Source organism: Callithrix jacchus, chromosome 5 (genome assembly GCF_049354715.1).
Source record: "Callithrix jacchus isolate 240 chromosome 5, calJac240_pri, whole genome shotgun sequence".
Lineage (NCBI taxonomy): Eukaryota > Metazoa > Chordata > Mammalia > Primates > Cebidae > Callithrix > Callithrix jacchus.
Window position 1 is genome coordinate 124,433,199 of NC_133506.1, and position 15,192 is coordinate 124,448,390.

At 44.9% G+C, this 15,192-nt stretch overlaps 1 protein-coding gene across 12 annotated transcripts in view; it reads left to right on the forward strand.

Annotated features, from left to right (window-relative positions):
- The window catches only part of ARSG (arylsulfatase G), a 145,641-nt gene that overhangs the window by 74,975 nt on the left and 55,474 nt on the right, over window positions 1-15,192 (forward strand). For 5 of the 12 annotated variants that reach the window (XM_017972759.4, XM_017972757.4, XM_008997641.4 and 2 more), the window contains exons 3-5: window positions 2,768-2,955; window positions 6,554-6,601; window positions 10,459-10,570. In XM_017972759.4, the coding sequence (XP_017828248.1) occupies window positions 2,768-2,955; window positions 6,554-6,601; window positions 10,459-10,570 (348 nt within the window). Of the gene's footprint in view, window positions 1-1,999; window positions 2,165-2,767; window positions 2,956-6,553; window positions 6,602-10,458; window positions 10,571-15,192 lie in introns of all 12 variants that reach the window. The other 7 variants (XM_078374501.1, XM_078374500.1, XM_078374502.1 and 4 more) reach the window with 3 other exon arrangements.

The following is a 15,192-nucleotide window of genomic DNA, read 5'->3' on the forward strand; positions in this document are numbered from 1 at the left end:
GCCCTTTCAGCAGATAGTAGCTAGGAAATATATATTTTTAAAAATCATGCATAATGACTTCTATATTAATTTTAACATTACAGATTTTTTATTATCTTCTTTTATTTTCTATCTTTACCTTTTGCACTGGACATCTTGGTTACTGATTAGGAACGTTAATATAATTACTTGTTTGCTTTACTCTACCGTATCACGTAAAATAGTTTGAAAATCCTGAACCCAGTGTTGCTACCAATGGAACAGCTGCTGAGTCAAATTTAAGCTTTTTTTTTTTGTGGTTCTCTTCGTCCTTACATTATATCTCACTAATGTTGGCAGCCAGAACACTGGGTGCTAATATTACTTGGAATGAATCTTTCCTCTGTGTGGTCATATTCCTGTTTGTTACATGGTTGGATTTGTTTGTTTCAGTGTTTTGTTTATTTTTTAATTATAGGGTCTGCTTTTTTTCCCTTGTGATTTAATTGTACTTTTTGACCATATCAAACATTTACAAGGTGCAAAAGTCAAACTGTATAACAACATATTCCAGAGAATCTTGCTTTCCCCCTCCACATACTGTTTCTCCCTCCCTTTTTGGGAAATCATTCTTTTGTTAGCTTCTGGTGTATCCCTTCAGTGTTTCCTTTTGCAAAAATGAGAATATCCTGCTGTTCCTCCACCAGGAATGCCTGTCCTGTGATATTTGAAGTGTTCATAACAGTCCCATCTTTTCGATTGATTCCAACCTCTGTGCCACTTCCTCTGTAGAGATTTCTCTAATCCTTGGACCATCATCAAGTTCCTTCTCTGTATCTCAATCCTAGAGCATTCCTAATTTCCATTTCCTGTGCTCTCTCCATCTATTTGGGGTCTTAATTATATACCATTGTGCATTGTTGTGATTTAAATTTGCTCGTGTCTTGTCTCTCAGTGTCTTGTTTCTGCCTGTTCCTTGAGGGTGGGATAATGGTTAGATTAGACTTCTTTTGTATTCTCCACAATGTCTAAAAAAAGCCTGGGCATACAGTAATAGGTAATAGAGTCAGTCAATTATTTTTAAAAATTTTTTGACACAGACTCTTGCTCTGTTGCTCAGACTGTTGTACAGTGGCACAATCTTGGCTCACTGCAACCTCTGACCCCTGGGTTCCAGTGATTTTCCCGCCTCAGCGCCTGAGTAGCTGGGATTATAAGTATGCACCACCATGCCTGGCTAATTTTTGTATTTTTCATAGAGAAGGGGCTTCACCATGTTGGCCAGGCTGATCTCGGACTCCTGACCTCACCCACCCACCTCAGCCTCCCAAAGTGCTGGGGTTAAAGGAGTGAGCCACCATGCTGGACCTCGGTGGATTCTTGTTATTGATAATATTCCATAAAGCCACTGTGAGTAATGAATTAGGAATACTGACTCTTTTGCTTCTAGGGAGAATATGGGGTTAGCTTCCTGTGAGCATCTAGTCACAAAATTTTCATTCACTAATTACATTAATCCATAACTGTGTTTTGTGAACGTTTCTGTGTAAATATACCTTAATATATATATATTCTTTTTTTTGACATAGAGTCTTGCTCTAGAGCCCAGGCTGGAGTGCAGTGGCGCAATCTCAGCTCACCATAGCCTCCACCTCCTGGGTTAAAGCGATTCTTCTGCCTCGGCATCCTGAGTAGCTATTGTTACAGGCACCCACCACCACACCTGGCCAATTTTTTTAAAAAATGTTTTTGGTAGAGATGGGGTTTCACCATGTTGGCCAGGCTGGTCTCGAACTACTGACCTCAAGTGATCCCGCCTCGGCCTCCCAAAGTGCTGAAATTACAGGCACGAGCCATGACGCCTGGCCTTAACACATACATTTTCTCTATAAGGCTCATCAAAGCCTTTGAGCGCTTAGGAACACTGCACAGCACTTAGGCCCTACATCTGGGGGCCATTTTCCATAGTGAAACCACTGACATGAAACACAAAAATGCAAAGCCGTGGCTCTAAATAGACTGCGTGGACATTTCTTTACAGCATGATATGAGAGCTGAAACCAGAAGGGAGAGGGTCACCTTGTTCAGTGTCTACTGAGAACGTGTGCATCAAAGCAACACAAACTTTTTGCAGGTCTGCCCATATCCGTGAATGACCCTAAATGGCCTCAAGTCTTGATTTTGGGATTAAAAACCTGCAACGATAGTAAGTAGGCATGCTGGAAATGTGGAACCTTTGAATGAATAAGATGGACTGAATGTGTTGAATTAAATCCATTTGAATGGGTTGTACAACCCTGGACTACTTGTGTTACTTCTCTGGGTTTCATTTTCCTGAAACCCAGAAATCCTATTTCCCTTTTTTTTTTTTTTTTTTTTGAGATGGAGTCTTATTCTGTCACCCAGGCTGGAGTGCAGTGGCGCAATCTTGACTCACTGCAACCTCTGCTTCCTGAGTTCAAGTGATTCTCCTGCCTCAGCCTCCTGAGTAGCTGGGATTACAGGCGTGGGACACTGTGCCCGGCTAATTTTTATATTTTTAGTAGAGACTGGCTTTCACCATGTTGGCCAGGCTGGTCTTGAACTCCTGACCTCCGGTGATCCTCCCACCTCAGCCTCCCAAAGTGCTGGGATTACAGGTGTGAGCCACCATGCACGGCCAGAAATCCCATTTTCTGACCTGTCCCATGACTGGGTGATCTTTGATCTTTGAGCACTGGGATCCCAGGAACTGCATGAGCATTGCCTTTTCTCTTGCTCTCGCCTCCTGTGATTGGTGCGGTCCTGACCACTGTTTGTTTTCCTGCAGGTTTGTGGATTTCCATGCAGCTGCCTCCACCTGCTCACCCTCCCGGGCTTCCTTGCTCACTGGCCGGCTTGGCCTTCGCAATGGAGTCACACACAACTTTGCAGTCACCTCTGTGGGAGGCCTTCCACTCAACGAGACCACCTTGGCAGAGGTGCTGCAGCAGGCGGGTTACGTCACTGGAATGATAGGTAACTCTGGGCGCCGTTGGCCTGTTGCATTTCCTGCAGTGGCTGCTGCCTTGTGTTTGCAAATCTCCAACATGCTGCCTGTCTGCTTTCCTGTTCATGTCTGCTGTGTGGGTTAGGGATGCTTTCAGCTGTGAGGAACTGAAAAGACCTAACAGTGGGTTAAAACATGCATGGAGCTATTTTCCTCCCATTACAGCAAGTTTCCAAGTAAGTGGTTGCTTTCATTAGATCAGCTGCTCAAGGATGCTGCCGGGAGCCAGGTGCTCTCACTCTGCCATCCTTAGCATGTTGGTGTTTGGTGTCTGTCCTCATGCTTGCTACCTCATGACTGCCATTCAGCAACTTCAGGCCCCTGAACCAGGATTTGGCTAAAGGAAGGAAAAGAAGGGAGGAGGCTCAGCTCTGCCCCGACCCCAAGATTTACACTTACATCTTATTGGCTAGAGCTGGATCTTTTGGCCACGCCTCACTGCTGCACTCCCAGATTGAGAAACTGGGGACAGCAGTGACAGACTTGAACTTGGGCATGCTAATCTTCCACACTTTGAGCAAAGCCACAGTTTTATTAGCAGGATACATGGGGGCATGGGCATTGCTGGGAGACCAGCCACGTCTGCCACATTGTCCAGTGACTTCCTCTCCTTTAAAACATTTTTTTTTAGGCATCTCTTACTCAGCATTTATTATGTGCTAGGCACCGGGTTAAATGTTTATTGGCATGAAGGTTGTTATTTCCCCCATTGTATTGGCAAGAGAACTGAGTTTCAGGGTGGTGACGAGACGTTGCCTAACCTGGAGGGGTGGAGGCCAGCTCTAGACAGGTGTATATCTGTTCCCAGCCTTGCCCCGACATCTGCCTCACCGCCAGTCTCCCCTCTGGGAACCAAGATAACCCAGTATTCCCAGAAGCATCCTCAGCTGCCTGTGTTTGTTAGCCTAACTCTCAAAGAGCTGGACCCTTTGGGATCCCTGCCTCTCTCCACCATACAGGAAATTGCAAGGGAAGGGCGACCACAAGTGGTTGGCCCTTGTCTGTCTTGGTGTCTGAACCGGGTGAACCTGTGGGAGGTTATTCCACCAGGGCTGGTGCGTCTGGTATTGGCCCTCTTGTCCCACTCTGGGTTAAAGAGCCTGACATCCTTTCACGGAAGCTCAACCTGGAGTACAGCATTCCTTATCTCAGGAGGGCATGTCCCAGGCTGTAGGAGAGACCAATTAAGGTCCAACCCTTCTCTTTTTCCAATCCCCTTCTTTCCATACCCCAAGGAGTCATTATGTTAATAACATCAACACCAAGACACCATTTGTGAAACTCTCATTGTGGGCTGACTTTCCCAACTAGGCCAGTTGCATGCGTCCATGTAAACCTCACAGCTGGCTGAACGAGGTGGCTCACACCTGTAATCCCAGCACTTTAGGAGGCTGAGGTGGGAGGATCCCTTAAGCCCAGGAGTTCGAGACCCGCCTGGGCCATAGTGAGACCCTGTATCTAAGAATAAGTAAAATAAATAATAAACCTCATAGCCAGGAAGGGTTTGGTCCCAGGGCAGTGCCAAACTCAGTCCTTACACTGCAGTAGGGGGCCTGGCTTCTCCTGGAGCTGGATTTGATCTCATGCCCCTCCCTCTTCATGAATTTAAACTCTAAGTAACCAGTTGTTTGCAGCTTGACTATTTAGCTGCTATTCCTTACCTTCTCACCACTCACGATACCTTTTGCATGTCCTGGACAGGATAGTTAAGCATACCCACCCACCTGTCGAAATTATGAAATTAAAGACCCACCAAAGGAATATCAGATCCATTTACAACACTCCCAAGGTTTTTTTTTTTTTTGAGATGGAGTCTCATTTTGTCACCCAGGCTGGAGTGCAGTAGTGTGATCTCAGCTCACTGCAACCTCTGCCTCCTCGGTTCAAGTGATCCTCCTGCCTCAGCTTCCTGAGTAGCTGGGATTACAGATTCGTGCCACCATGCCCAGCTAATTTTTGTATTTTTAGTAGAGATAAGGTTTCACCATGTTGCCCAGGCTGGTCTTGAACTCCTGACCTCGTGATCCGCCTGCCTCAGCCTCCCAAAGTGCTGGGATTATAGGCGTGAGCCACTATCCCCGGCATCACACTTTGCTTCTCATCTTGGTCCATGTTTATGTGTGTTTGCCTGGTTATGCACATATCACTGGGCTCCACTTTTTCCCCTTCACATTATTCTGTTTCCATGTAATATAATTTTACATATTGTAATTTTTATGATTAAACAATAATTTTCATAATTTTAATATGTCATATTCCCATGTAATGTTTAATCAAAGTATTCCACATAATGCTTAATCCATTTCTCTCAATTTGTTTGTTTGTTTGTTTGTTTGTGACAAAATCTCACTCTGTCGCCCAGGCAGGAGTGCAGTGGCATGATCTTGCTCACTGCAACCTCCACCTCCTGGGTTCAAGTGATTCTCCTTCCTCAGCCTCCCGAGTAGTTAGGATGACAGATGTGCACCACCACACCTCGCTAAGTTTTGTATTTTTAGTAGAGATGGGGTTTTGCCACGTTGCCCAGGCTAGTCACAAACTCTTGGCCTCATGTGATCTGCCTGCCTCGGCCTCCCAAAGTGCTGGGGTTATAGGTGTGAGACACTCAATTGACAGCCCATTTCTCTCCATTTTTTATTAATGTTTTTCTCAATCCTATAGAGCAGTTGCAGGGAGGGGGTAATGGGCTCCCATAGGCTTTTCATCCAGCTTCACTGATTCTTAATTTTTGCTACATGCATTTGTCTTGAAAAATAGTTTGATAATACCTCATGAGGCCACATCAAATAATGTGCTTAGACATACTCCTGTGGTTGCCTGTCAGTCTTTCTTCTTTGAGTGGTTTAATGCTGCCAGCATCTCAATCTTTGTACCACATTCTTTTCTTTGCCCCCTCACCATAGGGGTGACGTCCCTGGGGTCTACTCCTCAGAGCGGAAGAGCAGATCAGAGAGTTCTGACACTGTCAGAACTCTGGCCACACATTGCCCAATTATTCCCCTGGATTGAACGCAGTTGCAGACCGAGGAGCAGCAGGCATCTGAGTTTCCTCATTTGCTGCCCTGTAGGTGTCTTGGTGCTTGAACTTCAGGCTGCTGATGTTGGCCAGAGAGGAAGATGATGAAACCAGGCAGGAAGCGAGCATTTCTGAGACCACGTGGGGAGGTGCACCTGCACCCTGGGCTGCCTGGTGCCTTTGCAGGGCCCCAGTGCAGGAGGGCAAAGTGGAGGGGGTGATGGCCTGTGAGGGCTTGCTGTGTCTGCAGAGCCCTGTTTGAGGGGCAGAGGCGCAGCCTGCCGGCTTCTCTGGGCTCCTGGTGATGGCCTGTCTTCCCCTTTCACTGTGGTTTCTTGTGTGAGTCTGGAGTCATCCTTTATGTGTCCCTGTGGACGCCATCTCAGCCCCAGAGAGTAAAGCCTGGCTTGCATACTGCATTGCAACCTCTCTTTGCTTGTCCACAGCACAAGGCAAAGCTGATGAAGAGTTGAGTGTGTGATCAGCTCCTCAGGGGGTCATGGTACCCCTAGGGGGATTCCTCTGAAAATCTCTCTTTTGCTTTCCTACAGGCAAATGGCATCTTGGGCACCACGGCTCATATCACCCCAACTTCCGTGGTAAGAATTCTTTTGGAGATTTGTTACCTGGGAAACGGAAAATAAAGGTCTCTGTGTGAGATTCCATGAACAGCTAAGCCATCCTGTCTCTGGGGGCAACCTTGAGTTAGGACATCTTTGTTAACAAGGGCATTTGGGTGCATTTGGGGTGCCAGGGTTCCCCCAGGACCTTAGTCCCCACTTGGTGGCACCTTCCCTGGCTCCGCTTCCTTAGTGCCTGTTTGCCCTTCCAGCAGCCCCATTGCAGGCCCATCAGCTTTTTTGCCATCTCCCGGTTCTTTACACTTCAGGGAACCTTCCGCCCCATGAGGTCTAGACTTGGCTAATCTGGGAAGAAGTATAAACTGACTAATGGGTTCACCGAAGCAGGAAACCTGGCCATGGACCCAAACAGGAGATGCTGCCTCTTGGCCTCTTCCTGCAGCCTTTGCTTCCTCACCCTCTGGCCTTGGGGAAGTAGGCCAAGATCAAGCTGCCAAAGCTGGTTCTCTGAAAATCACTTTGCTGAAGGGCGGATTCTCCAAACATTCAATTCACTAAATTATTGATGGTTTTTCAAAGTTGTAGTTCGTGCCATTGCTCTTTCCCTGACCTCTTCCATTTCCTATGGGAAGCCATGGACTTTCTCCTAAAGGCAGTTGACCATGATCTCAGCTTTGGTGGCTTCTCCTGTTCCTGGCCCTACATTGGGTCCCCTTCCTCTCCTGCCATTTTATAAGCAAATGTGCTTCTCTGTTTTGCAGACTTCTCCCCTCCCTGGCCCCAATATCTCTTCCTATCACTGTGGAAAAGGGCTGAATTGTTCTGCCCTAGACCTGGTGGAAGGTTTGCATCTGACAGTTTTTGCATTTGGTAAATGATTTTTAGAGGGTTGGCCTGGAGCTCACCTTCAGCAGGGCCCCAGTGGTCAGTAGCCCCACTGGCTGACATCTTCTTCAATGCTTACCTCCCCTTTGATGCCCATTCCTCTGCCTCTCCTCCCTAGAGCCCCTTTTCCCAATTGGGCATTCATGCATCGTCCACATACGCTTTTAAAAAAATGCAGATGGGGGAAGTGAAGACCTGGCTTTTGCACTCACTAAAAATTTCTCCATAACTTATTTCCTCCTTGGTCTTCAGTTTTCTCACTTGGCAATTGAGGGGTTGGACAAGATCAGGTATTGGCACCTAGAGGGCATATTCCTGTGCTGAGGGGATACTGAGACCAGCTCCTATTCAGCAGGAAGTGGTGCCATGAAGGATCTGGTGTCTGCTGTGGGTGCAGGAAGTAGGAAGAAAGAGTATCTCCTACCTATTTGCTGTCTTTAGACCAGGCAATTCCAAAAAGCCCTCTGGCGTGGACACTCTGAGGTTTCCTCATGCTCATGTCCAAGTTCATTCCTCTTCCCTCCTGCCTCTTACATCTTCTCTGTGGTGCACTGTCCTGGTTCTCATCAGCTTCCTGGCTTCCCCTTAACACATGCCCTGGGTCATTCCAAGTGCACTCACACATTCCTTCTAAGCACCCAGGCTCCTCTTGCTGCCCTGCACTATTCCTCAGGTCAGGGCTTCTGCAAACACAATGAGGCCTTTCTAACACTGGGGTATGAGGATGTCTGTGATCTAGCTCAGTGGCTGGCATAGGCTTGTGGTGCAAATCCAGTATGCTGCCTGATTTTGTAAACAAAATTTTGTTAGAAAACAGCCAGGCTGGGCATAGTGGCTCACACCTGTAATCCCAGCATTTTGGGAGGCTGAGGAGGGTGGATCACCTGAGGTCAGGCGTTCGAGACAAGCCTGGCCAACATGGTGAACCCCTGTCTCTACTAAAAAAATACAAAATTAGCTGGATGGTGGTACATGCCTGTAATCCCAGCTACTTGGGAGGCTGAGGCAGGGGAATCACTCGAACTCGGCAGGTGGAGGTTGGAGCAAGCTGAGATTGTGCCACTGCATTCCGTTCTGGGTAACAAAACTGAAACTCTGTCTCAAATAAAAAATAAAGAAGAAGAAGAAGAAATAAAAGAGTTGAGTGGCCTTAACAGAGACCATCTGACTCACAAAACCTAAGATGTTTACTATTTGGCCCTTTCCAGAAAAAGTTTGCTGTCCCTCATGGAGACTCATCCCGATACTGGATGCAATATTTCAGAGCCATGTTGTGTACCCAGGAGGTAGCCAAATCCATCTGTACAAACCAAGTTAGCATGAAAGTATCAATTTTTAAAAAATACAACAAACAGGCTGGGCGTGGTGGCTCACACCTGTCATCCCAGCACTTTGGGAGTCCAAAGCGGGTAGATCACTTGAGGTCAGGAGTTTGAGACTAGCCTGGCCAACATGCTGAAACCCTGTCTCTACAGGGTAAAAATACAAAAATTAGCTGGGCATGGTGGCAGGTGCCTTAGTCCCACTATTTGGGAAGCTGAGGCGTAAGAATTGTTTGAACTTGGGAGGTGGAGGTGGCAGTGAACTAAGATCATGCCACTGTATTCCAGCCTGGGAGACAGTGAGAATCTGTCTCAAAAAGAAAAAAAATACATCATACATTTACTAGTTATCTCCTACATACACCACATATTGGGTTGGCAAAGATCTAATGTTTAACTGAAGGAGTGCATCACTAATGGGAAAGGTGGTACTGCCCAGATGATAGAAAGTCTGTAGGCTACACTAGAAGAATGAGTTGAATGCAGGGTCGTGGCAGGTAGGATGCAGTGAGGAGCAGGGAAATTCTATAGGAAACATCCCACTAAAACTGGACTGGGAAGTGCTAATGCAGTTTCACCTGTGAGAGACACAGAGCAGAGAATTCCAGGCAAAGCCACTGAGGCCCCAAGGCATGAGGCTCACGGGGAACTGAAGGGAACTTTGTTTGGAATGTGTGGTTATAGAGAGGGCCAAGAGGCATTTGGAGGGGCAGGAGTTGAAGCCGAAAACCCAGCTCTCTCTGTTCCTGGGCCTGGAATTTCAGGCTAATGAGAAATAGCAATTATTTGTGAGATTTGAGTTCTATCTCCATCTAGAGAAATAAAGAGAGCCGAAGCTGTCACCTGGGCAATTAGGGAAGGTTTCCTTTTTCCGGAGAATTTGTGCATTCTAGTTGCATAGGTAGCTATAGCCTTTGATTAAAAGCTTGGGTTGGAGAAGAGATGGAATGAAGGAGGAACTCAGAAAAAACTTAAACACAAAGACATTGGGTCTCAGTGCTCACACCCTTCCATCCTTCACCTCCACTCCTCCACTCCAAGCCCAGATTCTGCCAGTCTTTTGAGTCCCAGCTGAAAAGCAGTATCTTTCAAGGAGAATTTTGAGATTCCTGCCCCTACCCCCCATCACCATCTCTATCGGGGATAACTTCCTCTAATCACTCTTGTTGGCTCATCTATTCATCTTTTATTGCTTAATCTTTATATCTTATTTTCTCTTCACACGAAACGTCTCTTGAGGACAGAATTATTCTTTCTGAAAAAAGTTCTATAATTTTTTTCTCTGTCTTTGTAGCAGCTAAGAACAATTTATTTATTTATTTATTATCCCCTAACATGTCATGTGTGTAGTAGGTTTTCACCCAATACTAAGTATGTCCATAATTTCACTGAAGGCGTTAGGTGTTCAATAATTCTCTCCACTTCTTCCCAAACTGGGTTAATTCTAATCACAAGATGTTTTGCAAATCTAGTCCAACAGTCAGAACCCAGCAAAGTGATTTTCTATGCATACTACAAAGGGATATTAATCAAATCCTCTTTTAATTACATACTCTCTAGCACTGCAGTATTAAATCATAGGAAATTAAATTTTTGCCATGGGTGTATGAAGGCAAGCACGTGGAGTCACAGCCATGTGGGGGTACTTACCACTTGCTTCTATTTCAGGTTTTGATTACTACTTTGGAATCCCATATAGCCATGATATGGGCTGTACTGATACTCCAGGATACAACCACCCTCCTTGTCCAGCGTGCCCACAGGGTGATGGACCATCAAGGTAATGCTGTCTGACACATTTGCGATAGGCTTCAGGACAAGACAAAGTCCCAAGACTGTGGTCCATCAGGAATAAATAAAAGATTCAGACAGGAAACAGTTAAGACAGCAAATAAGATAGACGGTACATTCTGTGCAAATTTAAATGCGTTATTTGCAGGGAGTGCAAGAAACCTTTTAATGATTAGGTCCACAACATTCTTCTATTGAAATTTTCCAGGTTCCTTGGACTATTGAGCTCAGCTGGGGAGAGCCTTGCACTGCCAGGGTCTCACAGACCTGGGGCCTCCCTCCCTCCTCCTCTGCCTGCTGGCTTTGCTTCTAGTCCAGACACTGAACATAAGGAGGGATAGAGAGAGAGAGAAAAAAAGTGCACAGGACTCCTTTTGAGCTTCTCCCACCGTGGACAAGTAAGCCAGCATTCTGATACTGGAATACCAAGCAGGCACCAAACAGGATGTTTTAAAAAACATTTAATGAAATGGGAAAATGTTCATGATATAATAGTAAGTGAAAAAAAAAAAAAAAGCAGGAAGCAGGTCATCAACAGTAAGACCTTAATGGCTTCTGTAGCCCTATCTTTGTAGTCCTAGCAACAGAGACTCAAAGGAATTATGCTAAAATGTTATGAAGGGAGCTCTCTGGTCCTGGGACTCAGGGTTTTCATTTTTTTTCTTTTTTGTTTTTTTTGGAGACTAAGTCGTACTCTGTCACCCAGGCTGGAGTGCAGCGCTGCGATCTCTCTGCTCACTGCAACCTCTGCCTCCCGGGTTCAAGTGATTCTCCTGCCTCAGCCTCCCGAGTAGCTGGGATTGCAAGGCACCTGCTACCACACCTGGGTAATTTTTGTATTTTTAGTAGAGACAGGGTTTCGCCATGTTGGCCAGGCTGGTCTCGAACTCCTGACCTTAGGTGATCTGTGTGCCTCGGCCTCCCAAAGTGCTGGGAATACAGGTATGAGCCACTGTACCCAGCCAGGGTTTTCATTTTCTTCTTTCTCATTGCATTTCCTAAATATTTTGTGATATATTTATGATCATGAAAAGATGATAAGCCATAGGTAATAAAACAGCACAAACCACGTGTTCCCCTTATTCAGACAGTGCACGGTGGTTATTTCTAAGGCCACACGTGTCTGAGCCACTCGGGAAAGGTGAGTCTCAGCTGCTCTATCTATAAAACAATAGTTAATATAATAATGGTTACTTATTGAGAAATTGTTATATTCTAAGCACTGTCCATATTTATCTGTAATCCACATGACCACTGTGTGAGGTAGGTATTTCTTAGGTTGGTACAAAAGTAATTGTGGTTGTTGCCATTACTTTCAATGGCAACAACCTCAATTACTTTTGCACCAACCTGATGCCTGATTTTACAGATAAGGAAGCTTATGTTGCCCAGGATGGTAAGAGGTGGGAATGGAGATTCCAGTCTGGGTTTCTCTGAGGCCAGAGCCCATGCCCTTTCTATCCTGGCTACTCATCATGTGGTCACTGAACCAGCATGATGGATATCACCTACATGCTTGTTAGAGATGGACACATTCACACCCTACCCCCAGGTCTGCCTTTTAACAAGACTCATGCCTGCAGTGAGCTATGATCGCACCACTGCACTTCAGCCTGGGCCACAGAGTAGGATCCAGTCTCAAAAAATAAATTAAAAAATTAAAAAAAAAAAAAACACAGGACTGGGCACGGGTGGCTCATGCTTGTAATCCCAGCACTTTGGGAGGCTGAGGCAGGCGGATCATGAGATTAGTAGATCTTCCCGCCTAGGCCTCCCAAAGTGTTGGGATTATAGGCATGAGCCACCACGCCCAGCCTTAATTTTTAATCCATGTTAAAAATCTCTTTTTAATCTATATTTTTTAAAATCCATGAGTATGAATCCTCCCTAATGTTGCTGAAAAAAAAAAAATTCAATAGAAGGCCAGGTTCAGTAGGTCACTCCTGTAGTCCCAGCACTTTGGGAGGCTGAGGTGGGTAGACCATTTGAGACCAGCTTGGTCAACACAGCAAAACCCCATGTCTGCAGAAAATAAAAAAAATTAGCCGAGTGTAGTAGGTGTGCCTGTAGTTCCAGCTACACAGGAGACTGATGGGGGAGGATGGCTTGAGGGGAGGTGGCAGTAAGCTAAGATCATGTCACTGTACTCCAGTCTGGGTGACAGAGCCAGATTCTGTTTCAAAAAAAAGAAAAACAAAATTAAACAGAAAATAATGAGTGGCTTAGGAGAGAAAAAAAAAAAACCAAAAACGAAAAGGAAAGAATGTAAATGACTCATGGAGTTGCAATGATTTAATAAAAAGCTGAAAAATTCAACATAGATATGGGATTAGTGTTATAATGCCCAGCCTGGTGATAATTTTTTTCCTCTTTTAAAAAATTTGTGATGCCTGTAATCCCAGCACTTTGGGAGGCCCAGGTGGGCAGATCATTTGAGCTCAGGAGTTCGAGACCAGCCTGGCCATGGCAAAACTCCATCTCTACAAAAAATACAAAAATTAGCCGAACACGGCAACACACACTTATAGTCCCAGGTTCTCATGAGGCCGAGATGGGAGGATTACCTGAACCCAAGAGTTTGAGACTGCAGTGAGCTGAGATTGTGCCACTGCATGCCTGGGTGACAAAGTGAGACCCTGTGTCAAAAAAAAAAAATTGTGGTTTTTGACAATTATCTACGCAGTCTGACCATATCGCCTGTATTTCTATTTTGGGGTGTATGTGCATGTAGGTGTGAAGGGGATTTTTGATTTCTTTGCAAATCCTTCCCAGCACTATTAGAATGATGTATTTGCCTAAGAGGATTCCATTTACTACCCATTCTATCTCCGTTGCTCTCAGCTTCTTTCTTCGTTTTCTTTGTGACCAGGACTGAGAGCTTGAGTTTTTTTTTTATTTTTTTTTAATTCCTAATACACTGAAGCTGTGTGCAATGCACTAACCATTTATTATCTCTTTTATTTTTTTTTAAGAAAAAAAAAAAATGAAAGAGAGAAAGAAAGAAAAAAAGAATAATTAAAAAAAAAAGAAAGAAAGAGGAAGAGAAAGAGGGAGAGAGAATAGGAGTGTTGCTTTATTGCCCAGGCTAGAATGCAGTCTAAAAATGGGTATTGAAAACCTCTTTTATGCCAATAATTGTGCTTAACAATGGAGACAGGAAGGAATAAGGGAGGAAAATATCAAACAAGCTGCCAACTAATATTTCATTTAAACCTGTGAAATGCTATGCAATTGCTGAGGAGTGATTTACTTCCAATTATGTGGTCACTTTTAGAATTTCTGAGAAGAATGTATGTTTTGTGGATTTGGGGTGGAGAGTTCTGTAAATGTTTATTAAGTTTACTTGTTCCAGGTCTGAGTTCAAGTCCTGGATATCCTTGTTAATTTTCTGTCTGGTTGATCTGTCTAATATTGACAGTGGAGTGTTAAAGTCTCCCATTATTATTGTGCGGGAGTCTAAGTCTCTTTATAAGTCATTAAGAACTTGTCTTATGTATCTGGGTGCTCCTGTATTGGGTGCACAAACACTTAGGATCATCAGCTCTTCTAGTTGCATTGATCCTTTTACCATTATGTGCTGTCCCTCTTTGCCTCTTTTGATCTTTGTTGCTTTAAAGTCTATTTTATCAGAGGCAAGAATTGCAACTCCTGCTTTTTATTTATTTATTTATTTTTGCTCTCCATTGGTTGGTAAATCTTCCTCCATCCCTTTGTTTTGAGTCTTTGTGTATTTATTACCTCTTTTAGACCACCGGCACCCCTGTAAGGATGGCACAGGCCACCCCGTGCTACAGATAAGAGATAACTCTTGGAGCTTAAGTAACTTGTCAGAGATGATGACCAGACCATGACTCAGCCACACTGGATGGGCAGCCGTGGCTCAGATTCATTTCAATCTTTAAGACCAAATCCTCAGATTGATTTTGTTTGTTTGCTCATGTTTTTCTTTCTTTGAGACAGAGTCTTGCTCTGTCACCCAGGCTGGAGTGCAGTGGTGCAGTCTCAGCTCACTGCAACCTCCACCTTCTGGGTTCAAATGATTCTGCTGCCTCAGCCTCTTGAGTAGCTGGGATTACAGGTGTGCATCACCATACCCGGCTAATTTTTCTATTTTTAGTAGAGGCAGGGTATCACCATGTTGGCCAGGCTGGTGTCAAACTCCTGACCTCAAGTGATCTGCCAGCCTTGGCCTCTCAAAGTGCTGGGATCACAGATGTGAGCCACCACACCCAGCCTTATATATTCTGTCCTATTGTCATACCTGATATTACATGAAGTCCCGATTGTGGACCTCAGAAAACGCCAAGTTGCACACCATACACAGAGGCTGAGATGGAAGTGAGATAGCAGAGAAAGCCAGCAATGGGGCTGTTGATTGGCTATGGGACTCTGCTGGACATAATTTAGCTTCTTCAGACCTCAGTTTCTCTTTCTGCAACATGGGAATAAAAAAAAATAATGTCTGTAGCTCACGAGAGTCTCTGTAAGCTTTACAGAGTGGTCAGCTTGTCCAAGAAGCATAAGCATCTATTCAAAGGGAATGGAAGAAAGTATTATACATAGACTTTTACACTGGGAGGAAATGGCCAACCAGAAAAATCATTTGTGGCC